Genomic DNA, 22,530 nt, shown 5'->3' with positions numbered 1-22,530 from the left:
TCGGGAGGCCTGCCGTGAGGCAGACAGGAAACGCCCCGCCCGTCTTTAACAAGCCTTAAAAGACGCGATGGGGGGGGGTGTCGCGCGAGGAGCAACTTTGAACTTTGAATCCAAGGGTGCGCGCAGTTTTTCCTCCGTCCATGATGCGCGCACTATCTCCGACAGCCATCACAGCGGGCGGCTCGTATACCCTTCTACGTGCTGCACTCTCAGCGCGAAGTGACTGTGCGGAGAGCATCTCTCCCTGGAGCGGCCGTATTCTCTTACACCAGCGTGTTGCAGTTACGCGAGATCGGATACAAAACAGTTAGCTGCCAGCCTCACTTCGTATAACACTAAAATTTGTTGCTATCGCTTTCACTGCTTCGCCCTTGCGGTGAAACCCTGACTTTTTTAACACGAAAGTGTTTTATGCCGGGGTCCACCACCGCTCTACTGGCGCATTTCCGTCACGGATATGACGTTATAAAACAAAGACTAACATAGGGCAAAGAAAAAAAATAAGTTCCGTCACCGGGAGTCGAACTTACGACCTCTCGATCGCCAGCGCGCAGCGCGAAACGACTCCGCCACAGACGGCATGTTTTCTACTATGCTAACGGCGAGCTATTTACGTACACCATTTGCCGGTGGCGGTACTCAGAGATCGGCGGTACAGCGTGTTTTCGTTATCGCTGGCGAGATGGCGTGAAGTGCTCGAAGAGCGCGCTTTAAAAGTCGTCCCCCACGCGGATTAGCGCGCGCCTCGACAGGGCGTGGTCGCTCGTGCGGGCGCTTATCTCGTGATCTCGGTGGTTTGTACGTCTTGCGCTCTGCCTGCAGGTTTCCGTTGAGAGCACGAAGGTTACCTCCCTCACTGCAGCGGCCGCTTTTGCGAAAGGAGCGCGCTGCTCACACAGAAATAAGTTACAACTGTGACAGTTCGCGGTCATCCTGTGTATGTTCGTTCCGCGCGTCCTTTCTGTTTGAGCAGCGCATTGAAAGTTTAGAGCGACTTGCCGTTCTTCGCGTAACATTACAATTTGATGCTGTAGCATTCATTCCTTCGTGCTTGGGGCGAAAAAATTCACAACAAACGCTCAACTACGTCTGTGAAGACACGTTTCACTTTCGTGTTATACCGATTCCTATGACACAGGGATCAGCCATGTTTAAGATGCGAAGTATCTTAAGGCGGAGCTCAATCCGGTGGTGGTGTGCGGCGTGACCACCCTTACTGCGCATGCGCATACCCTCTCCACACACCTCCTCTCCACTCCCCCTCACCATTCGCCATGTCCTCTACCCCTCTCCACTTTCCCTCTCCCCTCCCCCTCTCCACTTTCTCTCTCCCCTCCCCCTTTCCACTCTTCCTCTGAAACGCGAGCTAGACATGCCGAAATTCTCTCCTGCGCAACGTCGCGATGAGCTCGAGCGAATGCGCGTCCCCTCCCCTTCTCTCTCCTCTCCTACGCTGCCCCCCTCTCGCCCGCCTGTCGACTGCGTTCCCCGCTCGCCCTGTGAGAATTAACGGCCAGGCTAGATGGAAGATACGACGCGCGTAGCGTCCCTCTTCGCGTTCCACGACGCGAGGTCGGTAGCATGCCCAACGAACGCCAACGGAACGCGATCGTGGAAGTGCTCCGGCTTCGCATCGCCTCAGGGTCCCCTTTAGTGGGAGATGGTGTAATTTTTTTTAGTTTTTTGCCACTACCAAAGAACCATCCGGTAGTTTCAAGTGGGCACTGGCCTGTTAGTAAGATGCGTGCCTCTATATGCACGAATTTGGAAACAACATTAATGGTGCTGGCACTTTTAAAATGGTGATCAAGCATATAAACATGTGGTGGCATCGCTTAGGCACACATGCAAGCATGGCACAGATGAAATGTTCTACTGCACAAAAAGCCTTGCCAGCAATTTGAAATTGTGTTGTGGCCTAAAAAGAATGCAAGGCAATGACGAGACTGTTGTGTATCCCTCTTTAATACTGAGTTCACCCAGCTTTTTAAAAAAAGCTTGGTCACAGCAAAGACCCTGCCGCAGCATATCTCTGAACAGCAGTTCTTTAATTTTGTTGCCATTATGTTCCTGCAATGAATGACACCTGCCAACAAACAGAATGATTTCTCCAGCATGTCTGCAGATTGCGCGCGAATGGCCACTGTACTTGAACAAGTCTTATCACATGCAAACTCCACCTCAACGCACACTGCCTTCTGCATTATTTTTTACAAGCTATACAGCAAGTGTGCGGCTGGGCAAGCATAATATAACAAACTCGAAGCTCCATTTATAAAGCTGCAATTGCGCACAGTGCATGCCTGGTTTGCATTACGTCCGCACCTAAAAGCACACATTTTAGTGAAAGCCCTCTGCTTCTGACCAAAGGAAAAGAATACTTTTGATGAAGCCGTGCACAAGGGTGCATCGAATGACGCAAACAGCAACGCTTGTGTTTGCGTAATTTTACGTATGCCCTTTGTGCTCTGCTTCATGGCTCACCAACTAGTGCATATTAAACGGGTGGTGCCATCAAATTTCGAGGCTATAACAAGCCTGTTGTGGGTTTCCTCTGTATGCAAGGTCACTCCACACGAAGGGTTGGACACAGCAAACGTTTAGAATATATTTTAATTCACTTCCAAAGTGTGCCTAAATGCCCATTCTCCCGATCGAAACCCAGACGTCACACCAGATATGCTGTAGTGACGTGAGTGACCGCCGGACCTCCGCCACCTCCGCAACGTACGTACCGGCTATAGTGAACTAGAATATATTCTAGTTCACTATAGTACCGCCACAGCATCGGTTGCTGCATCACTCGCCGAGTTTCAATCGCTTCCTGGCTAAGTGCGTCACAGCCTTGTGTGGTCACGTGACCAAGCCTCCTACACTCTACGTCACTGCCCAACCTCGGCGCCCAGAAACCGAAACCGAAAGTTGTCCACATCAAAAGGCGATATTAAATTATTTAGCGTTAATACATGAATCTGGGTGCGTGCATCATGCTTCCTGGAGCTATAGGAAACGCTTACAGCAAAGAACGCGCAAGCCACAGACATGGTGGCACCACCCCTTTAAGTGAAATGAACACCTTCTACCACTAGGGCTATTGACGGTTGAGCACCTCCTGGTTGTCAAAGGCTTCCCATCATTTTCGATGCTGCAAGCACCACTGCAGACGACCCAATAACTAGACACACAAAGCAAAAAAAGACTTGCACAGTAACTGATTGCAACGACACTGCCTCTGGCTCACTTCTGCAAAAGCGTATAGATGGTACAGCTTGCTGCTCGGTGGTTTGAATGGTGCCACATTTTCATCGATCTTTGCAACTGCTTGCTAGCACTGTGCCTAAAGAAACCGTGAAGTTGTTAATTGTTTAACACTATAGACAAGACGACATAGCTTGCACAGCTCACATAGGCTTCTTGACATGGCACACTTGCAAGGCAGGTCAATACCGCATGCAACAAACATAAAAGGGTAACCATATTTATTACAAAAAGAAAAAGGAATTCCTTGTCGACCTACAAAGATGAACATGTTGCAGCGATGTCGTGATGCCCGAAAAAACTAGTAGAAAAACTAAAGTTTCAAGCTTTACACACTATGGCTGTATCATATATCTCGTAAAAGTAAACATAGCGTGCGAACATGAGCTTGTTGGTACATATTCATAGTAAAAAACAGCGTGAAAACACAAGGACACACAGATGATGTTTTCGCGCTGTTTTTTAATATGTAAACATAGCATATTGTTTCTTTTTTACAGATCTCATCTGTAAGTACAGCACACACACGGTGCACCAAACTCATGCAGTTTTGGGGAACAGCCATTGTTTGTGTAACGAGCCCTAAGTGAATGAAATGAGGGCAGCAGCATGGTCACAATGCATACATGCACTTGTGGGACATACATTCATAAAACATATCCGCATTTAGACCAGTTGCCACATGGCTGCATAATTTTGAGTAAATCATTGTGCAGTAAATTATTTCTCAGGTGCCTGAATATTATTATTAATAATCTCCTAAACTTGCCCTAGACAGAGTATCGATATAAGATTGTGAGTAGATTTGCTTGCATTGCATGATGGCGTTCTTGTATCATTTTTCTGACCCAATGTGACCAGCATCTATCATTTCTGTGTTAGGTCCTAAGTAGACAGCAAGTATTAAGATGCGCTTCGCTGTCGTGAATTTTGTACAGGTCGCATCAGAGACGTTATTTGTTGCTACATTGAGAAGGTTCATACTGACAATTGTAACTCGCATGAAATACACAAGACAATGAAAGAAAAAGAGAGCTCAGATGAGAAACAAACTTTCCGTCAGTGCTTTTTGTAGTTTCCCCCAACAATGTACCTTGTGTGCAACAATGCAGTGATAGACAGCTGTAATCTTTTCAAGCAATGCCAGAAAATCATGCCAACAGCTTGTATGTTCAGCCACATTCCTCAACCTGATCACACATCTTCTGTCCATTGAGAGTTTGGTCATTCGCTGCATTGGCTGGCCAAGGACAGAATTAATTAAAGTGCACGAACGCAACCTCCCATTTGGTGCATCATAATTTTTTCATTCTTTGTTCACCGAAAAAGGGTCGCCATAGCTGGCCAATGATAACAAATTTAACTTTCACTTATGAGCGATTCACTGACTTGGAATGGTACTGAGTCACTTAAGTCGGTAAAATATGCGATTGAGCCGGAGAGCCAAAAAAAAGCAGCACATGCGGATACTCTAAAAGAATCCATTACTAATGTCTCGAAGATCCCATTTTTAACAGTGCAATGCGGGACAGTAAACGTGAATAGAGTCATCATATTGTGTTGCGCTATACAAAATGATTAATGATCAAGCCACAATCAGTGCGTTATCTTATAAGCAATATCAGTGTCGCTTTAAAGAGACAGCCAGTGGTCTTTTTGCCATGCTTGCCAAATCATCATACCACATGTGGCATCGACTGGAAGGCAAATCTTAAAGTGCTCATCACGTGAGCGCAAAACATGTTGTGGAACCCATTCCAAAAATGGCTTGACGAGTCCTTCAAGCAACAAATCGGCACCTGCCACAACTTTTTTAGCGCTGCATGGGAAGCATGCACGAGGAAGCACATAGAATGGAAGCGTACGTTTGTGACGGCAGCTTTCAAAGAAAAGCAGCATTTCAGTTTGCACTGAGAACCCACATTTCTTGAAGCAACTATATGAGTCGTGTTGGAAGCTGAACCCTGTTGAACTGATTAGCACACAAAAGTGTATTCACTCAACACGCACATTTCCACAGAAAAACGACTATGGCTTTGTTGAAGTGTAGCAAATTGCCCAACGACCTTACAAACAAATACGAGGCATCTACATCAGAGCGTATTTATGCACAAATGGTTTGTTATGTGCCTTGACCTAGTCGGTGCCATATGCGATGGTATTTGAGTTGTTTGTTTGCTTCATAAACTTCAAGTTAACAATACCTGCAACACTACAAATACGTGATCATGAATGCATCTCTTCTTCCGGTCTGTGACTGCATTTTGCTGCACCTACATCTCCCTGCTAGGTTAAACCACCGCCGCACAAAATAAATGAACATCTGAGAAGCTGCATTGACATGAAAATGCAACAGCCAGTCTATACCTCCTCATTGAAGGCTCTTCCTTGGAGGTCTGTAGACCATAGAAGATGTGTAGCCAATAATGACAGGGCTTGCTGCATCTCAGAGTCAATGTGTGCAGCACATGTTTTACATACACTAAAAAGAACAATGAAATATTGGCCGAAATTGCTAAAGAAAAAAAGCGTTTCAGAACTCTAATACAGATAGTACATTTTTTGCGACAGATGAAAAATGTGGCGCAAGGTTACAAACGAGAAGAAGGGACAGAAAGACTGCCCACTCACAACTATGTGCGGTAAATCTGCACATGACTTTAAGAGCCTTTACATTGTGAGTACTTCCGAAGAATAATATTAGTTGTGAGTTCTTCTTGTCCATTCTTGTTTGTCACTTTGCACCAAGTCGTTCACCTAGCTATGCACCAACTGGCCCGACAGTGCATCGTCAAGTCATATTTTTTTCAATGTCACAATTCAGGAAAATCTCATCACGAACAGCCAAATTCATGTTCACTGCAGATGTCTTACATAAGCTGACTTCTTACTCCTGTGAATCTCCTGTTTTTATTGCACTGCCTGCATTTTATTACACTCAAGTTCAAAGGGTTGCCTAACCTCTTTCTCGTCCCTGTTCGAATACACACACACATGCACAGTGTTCACGGATTCAAACGCGTCACTTTAGGGCTAAGTGATGCACATAGTACTTTCAATTCCCACTGTTTTCTGTTCAAGTCTCAGTGCCATAATATTGGCTCATACATTTACACCAGACTTTTCAAGAGCACCTTTAGTGCACAAATTCTTAGCGACATGACTCTGGAGCAATTGCACATGCTAGTTGCTACACTTGAAGTTCTGATACAGCGTTTTAGCACTGTACATGCAATCGGCATGTATTTCAACGAGGAAACCAAAAATTGGCCTCGATGTAATGGTTTATGAAATAAAAGCTAATACAGAGGCGATTAGCTACAATTCAATCAAGTCACCACAGGCCAGGGACAACTTTCTCGAGCTTGTTACCAACACAGCAAGAATGGAAGCTTTGTTCTCATATATTTGAATCATATCATAAAGTGTATGGGGGAAATGAAAGGGTGCCTGAAGCCACAAGTATTACAGAACCAACATGCGAGTTGAGGTGAGAACAGTTTCTGCACCAACGAAAGTGATGTGATGTCATAATGCTTAACGGCTTAAAGGGACCCTGAAACAGTTTTTGAAATCTTGTCACATTATTGGCACCTTGTGTTAAGGCAGCTATGGGCAATAATCTGTGACCCTCTTTCCGAGCACTCAACAGAGCACATCACAGAGGTTGAGATGTGCACCACTCTCAGCCATTCCAGTTGTCTTTTCTTGTACGGTGACAATCTGCAAACGCCAAGTATGCAGACAAACAAGAAGCATTTGAGAAAAATCACCGATAAGTGCAAACTCGGGCAAGGGGTGAAATTACAGCTGCAAACACGTGAATCCTGGCATTGATCGGATAGCAAGAGCCCAACGCTCACTGCCCCTGAAGCGACTCCGCTGGCCAGTTGCCTTACACGACATCGCAGCTATACAAGTCACCAATCACCAGAGCTCACAACGCAGATAGGGCAATTTATGCTGTTTGAGAAAAGATGCCTCGAGATAAACACTGTCACGTAGCTCACGTTGTAACACAGGCAGACTACGCTCACTGTCTTCAGTGATGTAGGCTGGACATATCCAGTCAGATCGGTTCACTGGTGCTACGTATAATAGAACAATTCTGCGTACCATGGAAGTGGGAAATTGAAAACTCGTTTGGCTGTAGCGATTTCCATGTTTAAAGCCTCGCAACAAATAACACACTTGACGGAGAGAGCTTAAATTGGTCGGCAAGTGGACTTGCTTTACCAAAGGCTTAATGCGTTTGTACAAAATTGTCAAGACCGTTTCAGGTCCCTTTAAATGCACTTAAAGCTGCTCTGCAGACAGCGAGCCATGATGAAAAAAAAACAGTGCCACCAAATATACCGTAACAAATGAATGACATCACACTAAGCGGATACTACACAACATTTTATGTGAATATAACCATTACTCAACTTTCCTCTAGCAGAAAGAAGTTTCAGGTAAGTATCTAACCACTATAAGTCGTTTATTTCATCTTTTTCTTTGTAGTTTAATGGTCGATATCGCTTTGGTACAACTTTTGGAATACAAAAGCACCTACAATGTGTTGAATTGCTACTACCTAGCTATGATAAAACTGCGTGATGGTAAAATGGCACGAGTCAACAGATCACTGCAACAGTGAGCAGTAAAGTCATCGGAGCCCAGCAACCACATGCGAGCACAAGTTGGTGGGTAGATGCAGCGGCGAAAAAAATAAAATCGAAATGACGCGATAAAACCACGTGATGCAAATGCAGGAAAATAAATCCTGAGCATCACGAGACCAGCCTTGGGAAAAAAAGAGGTCACACTTCCACAAGGTCAGCAGCTGTCAACCAAATGCTGTTTGCCAAACATGAGTGGCCATTTTCAGCAAGTCAACCATGTGTGACGGTCATCAGTGAACCCAAGTTGTTGGCCAATTGCTTCCAGGGGAGGCTTGCAGCAGTTTGGGTTATCTCATGACACGGTCACAACAGGTGTTCCTATTTGGTTTTTATAACCACTCTTGTCTGGCATTCCATGCAATGAGTCTTTCTGGTTCATCAGCTTTTCTCTTTGCTATGCTAAGGAAAAACAAGATTCCAAGCATACTGTAATGAGCAAATAAACACAATTGAATGATAAGGCTTCATCATGTCGCACTGCAAAGAGTAGTGCAATCACCACTAACATTTGCAGAGTATTGTTTTCCTCTCAATAGCATTAATTTCATTTTTTTTATGGATAGTGCAGCTGTGCAGAGAATGCTTCCATATTGCTAGCGAACACGCACAAAGGACGACATAGAAAGAGACAGGACAACCGCTGCAAGCATCGCACGGCTGTTCGATCGCTTGCAGGGAGTGGTTTACTGGCGATGCGCTGCAAGAAGTGCAAGGGTTATACCCCAGCATATGACGCCACTTCTGTGATGTACGTTGGCGGGGAACAGAGAAAGAGGGAAACAGTAGAGGCTGTCGAAATTCACAAGGCGGGTGACACATTTGTCAGCACTCCGTCCATCGCGTGGTCAAAAAGAGAATTGGACTATCTGTGTAAGAAGAAACCATGTGCGAACTGGCGGTACCGACAGGCACCGGAGAATTTCTTTTCTTTTTCTTTTGGGGGATGAACTTTTTCTGTGACGTGGCACCTGCGTGTGCGTAAAGAAATGTATTGTGCCCTTCATGTCGATTAAAAAATCAGTTGAAGCCTAGCGGTTGTCCTGTCTCTTTCTATGTCGTCCTTTGTGCGTGTTCACTAGCAGTATGGAAGCATACAATCAATACCAGCTAGCCCAGCTTAATGCATTAATGTGCGGAGAAGCTTGTAAACCGCAGTAAGCAAGTTTTCTCAGTGCTTACCTCACGATGCTTACATTGTGTATAATGAATAAGAAAACTACACGCATTTTCTGCAAGCCTTTCTCTGTAGATCAAATTAAACAGAGTGCCCTAGCTTACTCTAGCCAGAGTTTAAAAATATGCCTTTATGATGACGTGACTAAATGCATGTTGCTCACTATTGCATGGAGTGCGTCACACTACTTTTTAATGTTCTGCTTAATTTCTTAATTAGGCAAGTGTAATTAACTAACTTCTGAAACAACTGATCAGACAGCTTCTTATCTCTTCTTGCTCCCCACGAAATACCAATAAATAGCATGTGCGTGCTGTAATTGCGGTGTTCCGTAATATGCAAACGAGCACAGCTGCCGCTTAAAGGTGGTGGTTGTGCGATGATGAACCTGTGGCTGGGAGCACGAGGCTGCTTAATTTATCACTCAAGGGAAGCATGTCGTGTGTACTACATGCAGTGTAGTCGGCAACAGGTATTCGGCTTAAAGTGCGCCGGCATATTTCTAAACTCTGGCCAGAGGTATAAGTAAAGAAAATCAAGTCCTTGAGCAGAGTGTTACAAAAGAAAGTGAACAACAAAATCTAAATCCTACGACGAATTGTTTTTACATTGACATGTAACTTCTGCTTCAAAGTGAGTCAAATCTTTGGTTAATTGCTGCAGCAAAACTGCGATTCGGCCTAGTTGGAACAAGTTCATTTTGAAATACTTGCGCAGGCACACAAGGACAAAGAAGAGAGACACAAACGGGCGCAATCTAACAACTGGTTTATTTTTTGAAAAACGTTCACTTAACACCCCTCGGAACTGCGCACTCTGATCACTCAAATTGATTTGAATTGCGCACATCGCGCTCTTTTTACATGCTTATTGACCAGCAGACAAGAGTGAAATTTCCTTATCTAACAAGGCAACAGATGGGTGACTAACACATTTTTCTTTCAGCCTGTCAATATGATAGGCCTCCATTATTTCTCTTGAAGTTCTGTTCCGATGTCTGTACTCTAAAGTAGTGTTTTCAAAACAAGGCGAACATGAGCACTCATTGCAATGCATTGCCAAATGTGTACATGGGCGACCTTTCAGGCTCGACATATGCTCCCTTAGCCTCGTATTAATGCATCTGCCAGTCTGCCCCACATATACATGTCCGCACGTCAGAGGTATATTGTACACCACATTATTTGCACATTCAACAAACTGGAGCTTGTGTTTAATGGCACAACCCCCTTGTAAACTGCTCAGTCCGTCACGTTTTTGGTTGACCAACGCGCATACTCCTCCGATTTTTTCTTTGGCCGAAAACACTACCTTCACATCGTAACTTCCAGCTACCTTTTTGAGTCTATGTGATAGCCCGTGTACATAAGGGATTGCTACCACCTTAGAGCTAGAATTAGTCTGCCCACCCGTTTCCAAAACCGGTCCCGTTCCCTGTTTTAGCTTCTTCAATAGCCTGATACTTGCAGCCAACATCACTGAAAACGGGTACCCTGCATCCAGAAGCCGTGCAACTTGTTCCTGAAACGAACTTGGAGCAGTGTGTACACAAGATTTTAACAATTGCTGTTGTTCGTAAGGTTCTATGCTGAAAATTACGGCTAAACACAAAATTCAAATACACACGAGACTGTTGCTGCCAACGTGTCTTTCAAAAGAAGCCATAAAACAGCACGAACAACCACCAGATAACTTTTTCTGGTGAATAAAAAAGACAACTTCTATAAGAAAACAAAGTACCACTTGCAGTGACTGCATGTACATGCATATCCAGGAACAAAAAAGAGGGAGCTGCCAGGCATTTGGTGAATAAGCAGGAAGCTAGAGATTGCATCACCTTCCGTAATATTCCTGCACCAGCTTGAATGAAACATCTGAAACATATTGACTTTCTGGCTAGATCTGGTCATGCAATATATATATCTTGCGACAAAAAGTGAGAAGAGGCATTTCTATTGACTGTCCCTGCACAAACAAGTTCCAGAAATGCAAAACTAGCACAGAATTGGGTGCTAAGATCTGTGTTCAAGATTCAAGGAGGGGAAGCTGCGTCAACGTGATTTCTGATGACGACACACCTTGTTTTTCAAAAAGAAAACTACAATATAGTTCTCCATGTTGTAATGACGAATGAAATACTTAAAATTTCAAATGCAGTTACAAAATAAAATCTAAAAAACGAAAAACTGCGTGTGCTGAAAGCAGTGCTTGGAACGAGACACAGCGCCAGTGCGCATAACTGCATGCTGTCAATCTAGCTCACAGATGCGCTGGTTCTCGTTTACATTTACAATCCTGCAAGCAGTTCTGCTCGAGGAAAGAATCCCAGCCAAAGGCACCGAAACAATATCCAATTTCTAGTAAAGGAGTACTGACACTCATTTCAGAGATTTTTGTGCATTGTTGCTGCAAATAGAAATCGAGGATCCTAAGAAGAGTATCTTGGGGAATGCATTGAATACATTTTTAATTCCGCCACCTGACAAAACCACTGACATGTCCACACAATCTGATGTAGGTTCAAGCAGCAGCTCTGTTGTCAGTTGCATGTAGACGAGTGAATTCTTATCCAGCAACGGAGATTTTGGTGATTTCCGCAGCATACAAGATGTGGAGGTTGCAGACTCGCCGTAATGTCCATTGTGGTGGCTTGCAGATGCTTTAATATCAAACTGAAATATTTTGCGCATGTAGGCCAAGAATGTCCCTTTGGTGACGTCAGTACTCCTTTAAAAATTGTTTCGCTTCCACACCAGCCAATGGCATCAGTGCCTTCAAGTCAACACGGTCTATGCTGCCAGGATCGGCTTCCAAGCCTTGAATAGCGCGTTTAATAATCGTCCTCCAGTAGGGCTAGAATAGTGAAAGCTATGGAATGAACAATGAATGCAGTTGGCATCTTTTGCGAGGGCACACAAGAATAAATGCCACATCCACGGAGAAACCCTTGTTGAGTGTCTTCTGTGAATCGACCACGGCGTAGTCTCAGTCAGTTTATTCTCATGCACGCTGCCGACCCAGCAGGCAGCAACACAGAAGCCTGCCATGACAAAACAAGGCAGTGATGGGAGGAAGCGAAAATGTAAATGGCGCAATACAATACCAGCAAACTTGACCCATTATAATGAACTGGGGCCATGGGACTGACTACACAAACACGACCTCACAAAGCTACACGGTCAACCACTATGCTACACAACCAATGTATAAAAAGTGTTGAGCAATCATGGCTATTTTTTTCTTTCTCCCCTACACCAATCGCGACACAGCAGTGGCACACGTCTTCAACCATGTTAGGTGTGTGTGTTTATATGCGTGTGTGTATGTAGACATATGTAAAGCTGCCACTTCCCATTTATTGTGGTACATAGCCTCGCCCCTTGCTCTATGCCCTGTACAGCCAGTGCAAGCCAGACACTGGGAGCAAAGAAAACGGGAACAAACCAGGGTGTGGAGCGCCCACAGTTGGTGCATTGAGTGATACTCTTGGCTTTTTCTCCAAGGTTTCTAAACACACCAAGAGGGCACATTCAAACGAGAACACAGGCAGCGTCCATGCAACACAGTGTCAACACACCTTATGCGGTGCAACCAGCCTGAGAGACTGCAGCACCTTTGACTCTGTTCGAGATGAACACCTCTGTCAGGCAAGTGCGTTTTAGGTGGGACACTGAGCGATTAAGGAGAGCCATACTGAGGTGGCCAAGAGGCACAATGGACCCCCAACTTCAGTGCAGCAAACAATACTGTGTGAATACGTTACTAACACACATGCAAGCCTCAAACCTGCCCCGAGCTGAGAAGGATAACAACTGCCTCAAAGCAGAGAGGAGCTCTGAAACGAAACGAGGTTACCTCGATCGAGGAAGCATCGCAGGCTGAAGGGCAGATTAGGCTGCCTGGCTGGCAGAAGCAGACTGAACTGTGTTTGGAGCCAAAGCCTGTGTGTCTATGCAAAAAGTCCCACAAGTGCAACTTGACAAAGGCAGCTCCTCAGACCAATCGTTGTTCCTTTCCTCAACAGGTGCTTTCCACCTACTGCTCTGTAGGAAGTTGCTCCCTCTTGTGGTGGAACCACCGTTCATCTGGGAGTGGTACACCACTTGGTGCATGCAACAGATTCTCTGGCGATTCAGTGCAGATTAGTATGTGTTTGTGTCGTAAGACTGGCTCTGCATAATTTCCTGAGGGTTCATGCAGCTCACTTGAAACAAGCGGAAGAATTTACCATTAGCCTGGTCTTCCCCCTTGCAGAACAGATGCTTGTGCAACCAAATAAGGAGGGAGCGTGTAAAACAAGAAACAAGGCCAGCACCAGCCGCATGGCATCCGTGTTGACGCAAACAACGGGTGGTGACACGTCGCACATTGCTGGCATAGAGCAGTACAACAGGAGGCCACTCGAACGCAACCCTTCCTCCCAATGATGCATCTGGGAATGTACTTACAAATGCTATAAAAGAGTTGTTCTCCCACCCTTCTTGCGTTGTGACCGCTAGCAACAGCTGCTGTTGTCAGTGTTGCTGAGCACATTGGCAAGCAAAGCCTGCCAAGTATGGCAGTTCCCTGCGCTAGGTTTCCTTTTTTTGACCGTTTTCTCTTCTTCTATGTATAATATGTACAAAGAACATGTGCCAAACAGGAGAGCCATCACGTGCACCATCATGGAGCATGTGGCAATGAGAGCAAATGCTTTTGTTCCAGCAGCTCGAGAGGGCCATGAATGTCCCGACACGTCCTTTGCTTCACCCTCCCAGTTTCCCCAGGTTCTGTGCTTTCAAGTCGACCCACATTTTGAAGAGGAGAAGGCGAGCCCCCTGGGCCGAGTCGGTCAGTCTCCGAGACGTGCGGCAGCCATCGTGCCACGCTGGCCGAGAGGTTTTCTTTGTCCGCACGAGCACTCTCCTCTCACACACGGGCACGTCTCTCGGGAACAGAGAAATGAATGTGCTTCCTGGACAGTTCTGTGCAAGCCGGGCTGTTTGTATTATATGCTTTCCTTGTTATTCAGTGTATAGTACTTACGATAACGGTGCACAATACGTAACAGACCACACGCACAGCACGAACCCTGGCATCTCCTTGTAGTTGGGTTCGTTGAACTGCTGTGACTTTGGCCAAAGCCTCAAAAGCAGATTTTTCATCTGCATGGAAATGCCTCATGCCAAAGCAAATGAGAGTTCACATATGTCACCTATGTCGCGAAAGAACACATAAAAAAAGAGCAAAAGAACAAAGGTGGCCATAAAATCTATTGTTCTATGTCACCACGCCCAAGTGAAAGTAGTGAGCAAGAGTGTGACGCTGTAATTCTTGGCCATTCAAACATGCACCTGTGGTCGGTGTTTTGCTCACCCACATCCAGAGAGCGCCGTCTTTGGTCATGAAAAGAAGAAATATGCCTTTCATACTGGTATTGCGTAGGCTTGTATACAATGAATGTGACCACAGTGCATACTGCAATGAAGTGCACGACACCATTCACACAAGCTCCATGAAGCAAGAGTCTACTTGGAAAAGGAACATTCGTGGCACAGGCCGAAAAAGCAAAGAAAGCACGCCACCTACAAAGTCACCCTTCTGAGCTGTACACAGTAGAACAAAGCAGATGCCAGTCACTTGGGTAGAGCACAGCACATCGTTTGCAGTTTGAAGGTGTTCTCACCAAACGAGCTTTGGCTGCAGCCATTGTGAGAAAGACCCTCTACAGAGCCTAGCAAAACCTTCGCGTGTTTCGCGCTTGGAGCTCTCCACTTGGCTAACGAGGGGTCTCGGCTCACGTGTACTTGGCCACGGCGTCGCTCCTCGCTTCCTCTGGCAGCACGTGGAACAGGACCGAGATGAGAAGGCGGCGGATGGCCGACAGCTCGCCCTTGATCTCCTGCAGTTCTCGGCTCTGGCTTCGGCCTAACGCGGCCAGGCAGCCCTCGAGGCCCGCCAGGCGCGAAGCCACCGAGCCGAGCGTGCTGGTCGCGGCCGCAGCGGGTGCCGCATGCTCGGCAGCACGTGGCAGCGTGTGCGAACCGCCTCCCGGTGCCGCCATGGGAGTGCGAGGTGTGCCGCCGGCGTCCTGACGTACACCGTCGCCGGAGGACTTCTTGAAGAACTCCTCGTGGAAGCCCCCGCCGAGGCGGCCACCGACGTCCCCGTCGAGCTCCTCGAAGTTCCGGCCCACGAGCAACTCCGAAGAGGAAAGGCCGCCGCCCGACAAGAGGCTGGACAGATCGAGGAGGTCGTTGGCCGGCGGGGGGTCTGCACTTCGGCCAGCCTCGTGAAAGTGCAGCAGGCTTGTCAGGTCCTCAACCAATGGAGTCGGGTCCTGCGTGGAGCACTAACAGGAATGACAAAGTAGCTCTTACAACATTGTACTGACGCGAGAAAACATGTTAATCGGGTTTTAGTGCCTTTTAATGAGCATGGTACCACAGGGGAGGGTGGTCAATGCAAACTGCAAACAGCGCAGTTGAGAGGCTTTTTCCTGCAGCACAGGTGACACGAACAGCGTGCATCTTGAAAGGTGCAAACTTAGATAAAACAAGATGAGCGCGAGAGTGTATCACTGCATCAAAGTGATACGTGATACATATTGTCACGTGGTCGTGACATTGACGAAGGCAGCAGTCCGTGTGTTCGAGACGAAACTATTTGGGCGAACTTATGCTCGGGAAACGAAAAGTCAAACTACAAGCAATACGCGCTTAAACTGATAGCAGGAAACAGAGCGTCAGCTGTCGATAATCTGATCATCGGTGGAGCGCACCGTTTTTTATTAAGCGGTCGTCGAACAGAGTGGGCAAAACGGCAGCGGGACTGCAACCATGCTTAACAGGCATGTGTTCATGTTGAAACTTTTTTAGCGCGCACAAAAGACGGAGGACACAGAAAGAAGGTACAAAACCTTTTGTACCTTCTTTCTGTGTCCTCCGTCTTTTGTGCGCGCTAAAAAAGTTTCAACATGAATTCATACCAACTCGCCCAGCTCTCAGTTTACTGTAAGGCATGTGTTTCTTCTCGTGCAGTTTTTCGACAGCTTGATTGGACAACCATGTGCGAGCTACATTCACCCTCTCGATGCCGGCCGGGAAATTCTTCTAATCAACAATGAATCTGGCGGCCCGGAGGCCTGTGATTTCCAGACGCCCATGCATGAAATTATCGACATTTGCCACGCCGCCCTGCACGTGACGTCATGCGGTCCTGGCTACATATACCCAGTGCTGACGGACTGGTCTTTCAGTGGGCAAAACGGCAGCGGGACTGCAACCATACCTAACAGGCATGTGTTTCTTCTCGTGCAGGTTAGTTACTTGTCCAATGTTAAATGTTTTCGAAGTAACGACGTTTGTCTCTTGCTGCTGTTTTGCCCAAACAGTACGGAAAGTGTGTTTTTGAATTATTTGTCGTTTTTCGTCAATTTACTTGTTCTGTGAGGGGACATAGAGCAAAATCCAGGGCCTAATCACTCGCTTAACACTAACGTAGGCTCGGGTACTAACCATGAACTTCTTCTCGGCATCCTTGAAGGACAGAAAGAAATGATTCGCCGTATGGACGAATTCAGTGCTACGCAAACTTCCCTGACTGTCGCGAAAGATCAGTGCAAGACACGGCTTGATTCGCGTGAGTCGTCCCTTACTAGAGTGACCTAGAATAGGGGGAGTGTCCAAAGCGCCGCGCGCATACATGGGAGGAGCGAGGGCCTTTTGCGGTGAACTTCCGCGCCGGGGCGCTGCGGTGCCGGACCCGTGGGCTTTCTCCGCGGCGGAAGCCGCGTCAAAGCGGCGAGCGTCTGCTACGCGCGTGATATTTTGGCCGCTATTAGCTAAAATTGCGGAAATGTGGGCAATATTTAATACTGCGTCACTGCAACATAATACAGCAGCGACTCATCTCACAGAAAACGCGTTTGTTAGTTTGTGTGTTGTGAAACGGGGTTCAGCTGGTTTGTCACCGCATTGGTCCACACTTCCGCGGCTGTTTGAGGAACGCATCCTGCGCGCACTTCAGCGTGAGAAAAGGCGCTTAACTTTCTTTCGTGTGGAATGACGAACGAAAACTTGCTGCGGGAAAGAATAAACTGGATATAACCAGGAGAACGTAGCACATAATGCACGTAGTAACTAGCTCATGCATGCTAACGCGTTTGCACCCTTCATATCCCATCTTTTATTTCGTGCATTCGATTAGTTTTACAAGGCTGCCTACGGCGCTCTGCTGTTTCAAGTCATTTCATGCGAAGCCGAATGTGTCAGTCAGCGTGGCCGCGGTACCAAAAGTAAAAAATTACTCGCGTCTCGTTCACGCGGCATACACGAAAATTGGCACGGAGGGGCACGAATGTACGTATGCCCAACACGACCGATAGGTCATGGCATCAATAACTTGACATGCTTGTCATTTGCGTAACGACTAACAATAATAATATGGTGTGTGGCGTGCAAACCTGCTTTCTGTGCCAGAAATAATTCTGACGATGTGTGGTCTGACGATTTGTTTCCGTCAGGTTATAAAAAACGTGGTGGTCACCTGTATCGATGTAAACATGTTAGACATACCTATACTTTTTGAAGAACTGACCGCACAGGTAAAATGTATGCGAAAAAATTACATGAAAAAAAAAACATGGTCTCTTATGTATTCGCCTGATATGACTCGAAAACGAAAGCCATCTTTTTCGTCAGTCGATGCATTGATCCTCCCTCGCCCCTTTCCGAAAGCTTTCTTCTGTACATAACGTGCTTTCGGACTGCCGACAGGATCGAAGGCATTGCAAGCTTTCTGCACCTCACCTGCTTTTACATTGCCTCTGTGATCGGCCCCCGATCACGGAGGCAATGCAAAGCGACCGTGTCACGTGATGGCGTCAGCATATGACGTCACGTTGAATGACGTCATAGTAACGTCACAAGTTCTGTCGACGTCATCGCGTGATGATATTGTGCATCACTCGTGTTGGCTACGCGGGACGCCAACGGTCAATTTTCGTGTTTGATGAGGCATCTAAAGCTCTACCTTAAAAAAAAACAAGACAAATCAAAGTAAATAAAACGATAACAGTGCATCATCGTGTATGCCTCACTTTACGTTACGAGCGATCGCCCGAAAACAAACGTGATTCTCAGTTCAGAGCAGCTGATTGCACGTGTCTGCGGGACAAAAGAGGCTTGCTTTACCCGTCTGGTCATCTCTTTATATCTATCCAAGAGATGACCAGACTCACTATTTAAGTACTCCGGAGCTTCAGCACGAAATTGTGGTGGACGCTATATTGAGGTCATCAGGAAAAAGCGGGAAATTGCGCTCGGGTGCCCTGTTGGCGCGCACTCAACTGCCGCGTAAACAATTGTATTTTATGTAACTACTCTTCCACATATTTTTGTAAAGTCTCTGAACCGGGCGAACGCTAACCTCCGAGAACCGTGAAAACATCTGAAGTTGAGAAATTTTGAGAATAAGTTGTTTGAAACTGTTTTCATTTCGTATAGTGAAGGCTTGAAGCAATGCACGCATCTCACTCGCGCGAACGTTTCATACTGACGTCAGCGATCCAATGCAACGTGCGAATATATATATATATATATATATATATATATATATATATATATATATATATATATATATATATTAACGCATGTTGCATTTTTTCAGGCTAGGTACAAAAGGTATCTCTGCATTTGAACAATTTTCTGAAGTGATTGAGATATTACACTTCTATTTGTCAATTTCTTACCGTATTTTCGTTCAGGCAGCTTGTACAGCAATAATGGGGGCATTTGTAACTTTGTTGCATTATATCTGGATATTTGTAAAGCATTTTCTATATTACGCCTTTTATGCAAAATCTTGTGGAATAAAGTTAGTTTACCTGGCATTGCTTTTCTTTCAAATGTTTGCGCACGGTGAGCCTTGTTGTACGCTACCTCAGAAGCAAAAACATAAGCCAAAAGCATTGCGGTCGTATGGCCGTCTCTAGTCTTTTTTTTCTTTTTTTTTGTTTCCCTTGCGTCTTCCCGGTGTGCTCGGTCCATAATTAAGATCTAGTGGAGGCTAATTAATTGTCGAATAAAGCGGTGTGCGTATGGCTAGCAAACCAGTGGCGACCATGAGTAAAAAGCTCGTAGTGTGGAGCGGTCACTGCGCGCAAGTATTTCAGCTGACTGTACGTGCAGTTTACTTTTTTTTATTACTCTTAATTCGAGCATGCGTGATGCTATTGCCCGATTACTTGTTCGAATAAGGTTTTTTTTTTCGTTCTTTGCGTGTGCGTGTCCGTTTTGCGCGTTTTTACACACGCACCAACGTTCTCGAACTCTGTGACCAGAACTAGGCCACGCTGATGCCGCTTGACACATGATTTTTGCATTCTGTTGTCGCCCCAGCACTAACACAACGCTTAAAGATGGATAAGCTCCATTCCGCACCGCAATATAAAAGTTAAGTAAACTTCAAGTGTCCTGTGTGGAAACGCGGCGCAAGAAACTACAGCGCGTAGCAGACGCCCCTCGCTTTCCGCGCGCTTCCCGAGCACGGAAAGCCCACGGGTCCGGCGCAGCAGCGGCGCGGCGCGGGAGTTCACGGCAAAAGGCCCACGCGGGAGCCGGCGCTTTGGACACTCCCTTACCCGCTTATCGGCTACGCATAAGAAGGTATTAGCGGTGGAGACTTTAGTGCATGGATTAGAAAAGAATGTTGTTACAATCGCAGATGAAGTAGATGAACTTGAAAATCGCAGCCGACGAAACAATATCATCATTCTTGGGCTCAGTGAGACACAGGATGGAACTATGGAATCGCTTCTTAACACTGTACGCAAGGATTTCTTGCAAGATAAACTGAATGTATCAATTGGCGGTATTGAAAGATGTCACATGCAGGCTTGGAGCAAAATCTTCTAACAAATGTTGACCGGTTATTATTATGCTTATTGATTACCGCGAAAAGGTTTTGATCTTTAAAAACTGTACAAAGCTCAAAGGGTCTAACCAGTACGTTACGGAAGGTATCTCCGAAAAAGTACGTACCGTTAGAAAAAAAGTGTGGGACAGCACTGCCAGCCAAAAAGCCCACAAGGAACGCGTCAAACTACTTTTTGATAAAGTATCAATAAATGGAAAGCTTTACACGTGGAATGAAAAAAATGATAAGATAGCAGCTGTTCCAAAGCGAGTACATTCGTGACAAGGGAAGGGTTCTTATCCACTGAAGCTTTTGAACGTTAACTGCAGGAGCATTGTAAGCAAAGCTGCAGATTTAGAATACCTGATTTGTGTGCACGATCAAGACGTGGTAGCACTTACTGAAACCTGGATTCACGACGGGATATATGACAATGTATTTGTGCCTCCCGAATTTGAAGTTTGTCGGGATCGCAATACAATGGGCGGGGGCGTTGCGTAATTGTTCGAGAAAAAACTAAAAGTTGTGCGCATGAACGGCCCAGCAGATATAGAAAATTTGTTCTGCAAGGTTTACTGTGATCAACATTGCATGATGGTTGGTGTTGCTTACAGACCACCAGGTTCTCATATAGAAATGCTAGAACATTTAAAAAGTTACATTCAGAACAATACAAACAGCAATACCAAGATCGTACTTGTGTGGTGATTTCAATCTTCCGGGTATTGATTGGTCTACCTTTTCTGCTGGTAACAGCGATGTCGCTAATGGCGAAGAGCTGATTGACGTTGCCTTTTGCTTTGACTTAAACCAATTAGTCATAGAGCACACGAGCATACATGGTAGCAGTGTGCCCGTCCTAGACGTTGTCTTTGTACGCGCAACATTCTTGGCGAAATTCAGTGCGATGTAGTTAACAGCATTTCATACCATAACGCTGTCTTAGTTCAATTCAGTTCCATTACCCAAACAAGGTCAACTAATGCAACTCGCGTCCCTGTCTATTCTTCTGCCGATGGCACGTAGATTGGAACTATCTTTCGAAGAACTTCTTGATAGTGCAATAAACGATTCCGATCATGTAAACGCAATGTGGTTAAAGTTCAAGGACACTGTGAATGCTTGTATTCAGCTCTTCGTCCCATTTAAGCTTAGGAAAACAAATGCGTCTAATCCGTGGATCACGAGAAGTGTTATTCACCTAAAAAGGAAAATCAACCGCCTTAAAAAGCAAAGGAAGAAACAGATAACATACGTGATGAAGTCAGGCTCTTGTCCTCGAAGCTTAAAAGTGAAATTCGTCATGAGCGGAATGCTTTTTCTAATGTTCATTCAAATAGGCTATTAAAAGAATCACCTGCTAAATTTTGGATATACATATCGCCAAAAACATCTCGTACTAACACCTTCGTGATAAACGATCGCTTAACATCTGATGAAGCAGAGATATCTGACGCTTTTAACGAACATTTCAGGTCTGTTTTCACATGCGATAACGCACGCACACCTCATTTTGCTGGATTTGAAAACCTGCCTGCCATTGATGATTTGGAAATTGATGAAGCAGGAGTGTTTAACCTTTTGTTGAAGTTAGACGAGAAGAAATTCCCTGGACCAGATGAAATACCTAATGTGTTTTTAAAAAGGTATGCTGGGTGGTCTTCTAAATTTCTCACAGTCATATTCAGAATATCGTGGGTACAGCGCAACATCAGAAGGAAAAGAAAACGCATTAGTACACCTTCTCTTCACCTATCCGATATAGAATATTCTTTTCTTAGTTAGCGTAATCATACATACTATGACACGTGTTATAGAGCATGCGCACGGTACCTGCACCATGTATAAAAGCGGCCGAAGCACCTTCAATAAAGTCTAGTTGAAAGTCAGCGCTCTTTCCTGTGTGTCGTTTTCTTTTCCTTCTGATGTTGCGCTGTACCCACGATATTCAGCATGAACCAACTCGCCCAAATCAAGCTCTTGTTGCTGCAAAAGTCATATTCAATGCATCTCTGTCATCAGGTACATTGCCGGACGACTGGAAACTGTCCGAAATAAAGCCTTTATTTAAAAGTGGTAACAAACAACTTATTAGAAATTATCGGCCTATAGCTCCAACCTGTTGCTGCTGTAAGTTATTAGAGCACATCATACATAAACACATTACTTCCTTTCTTGATACTCATTCTATTCTCTCACCCGGTCAGCATGGCTTTAAGCGAGGTTTTTCGACCATAACCAACTCGTTGAAGCAGTTCATGACTTGGCCTGCGCAATAAACGACCGAAGTCAAATTGATACAGTGTTCTTGGACTTCGCCAAGGCATTTGATAAAATCTCCCACACCAAACTACAAATTAAGTTACACGGAATAGTGAAAAACAACCAGCTTTGTAATTGCCTTCAAGGATACCTGACATCTCGGCAGCAGCATGTTGTGTACAATGAACTTCCAAGTAAACTTCTACCGGTCGTATCGGGAGTTCCCCAGGGTTCCGTATTGGGACCTTTGCTTTTCTTCGGAAATATGCAGCGCGA

At 45.5% G+C, this 22,530-nt stretch overlaps 1 protein-coding gene across 1 annotated transcript in view; it reads right to left on the bottom strand.

Moving 5' to 3' along the window:
* Positions 1-1,962: 1,962 nt before the first annotated feature.
* Positions 1,963-22,530, bottom strand: part of LOC119395565 (WD repeat and coiled-coil-containing protein) — a 253,218-nt gene continuing 232,650 nt past the window's right edge. The window contains exon 13 of the mRNA XM_037662540.2: positions 1,963-15,415. Within this exon, the coding sequence (XP_037518468.1) occupies positions 14,873-15,415 (543 nt within the window). The 3' untranslated portion in view covers positions 1,963-14,872. The remainder of the gene's footprint in view (positions 15,416-22,530) is intronic.

Source organism: Rhipicephalus sanguineus, chromosome 6 (assembly GCF_013339695.2).
Source record: "Rhipicephalus sanguineus isolate Rsan-2018 chromosome 6, BIME_Rsan_1.4, whole genome shotgun sequence".
NCBI classification, from domain to species: Eukaryota; Metazoa; Arthropoda; class Arachnida; order Ixodida; family Ixodidae; genus Rhipicephalus; species Rhipicephalus sanguineus.
Note: the sequence above shows the minus strand (reverse complement) of the source record. Positions and strands in the feature narration are given on the sequence as shown.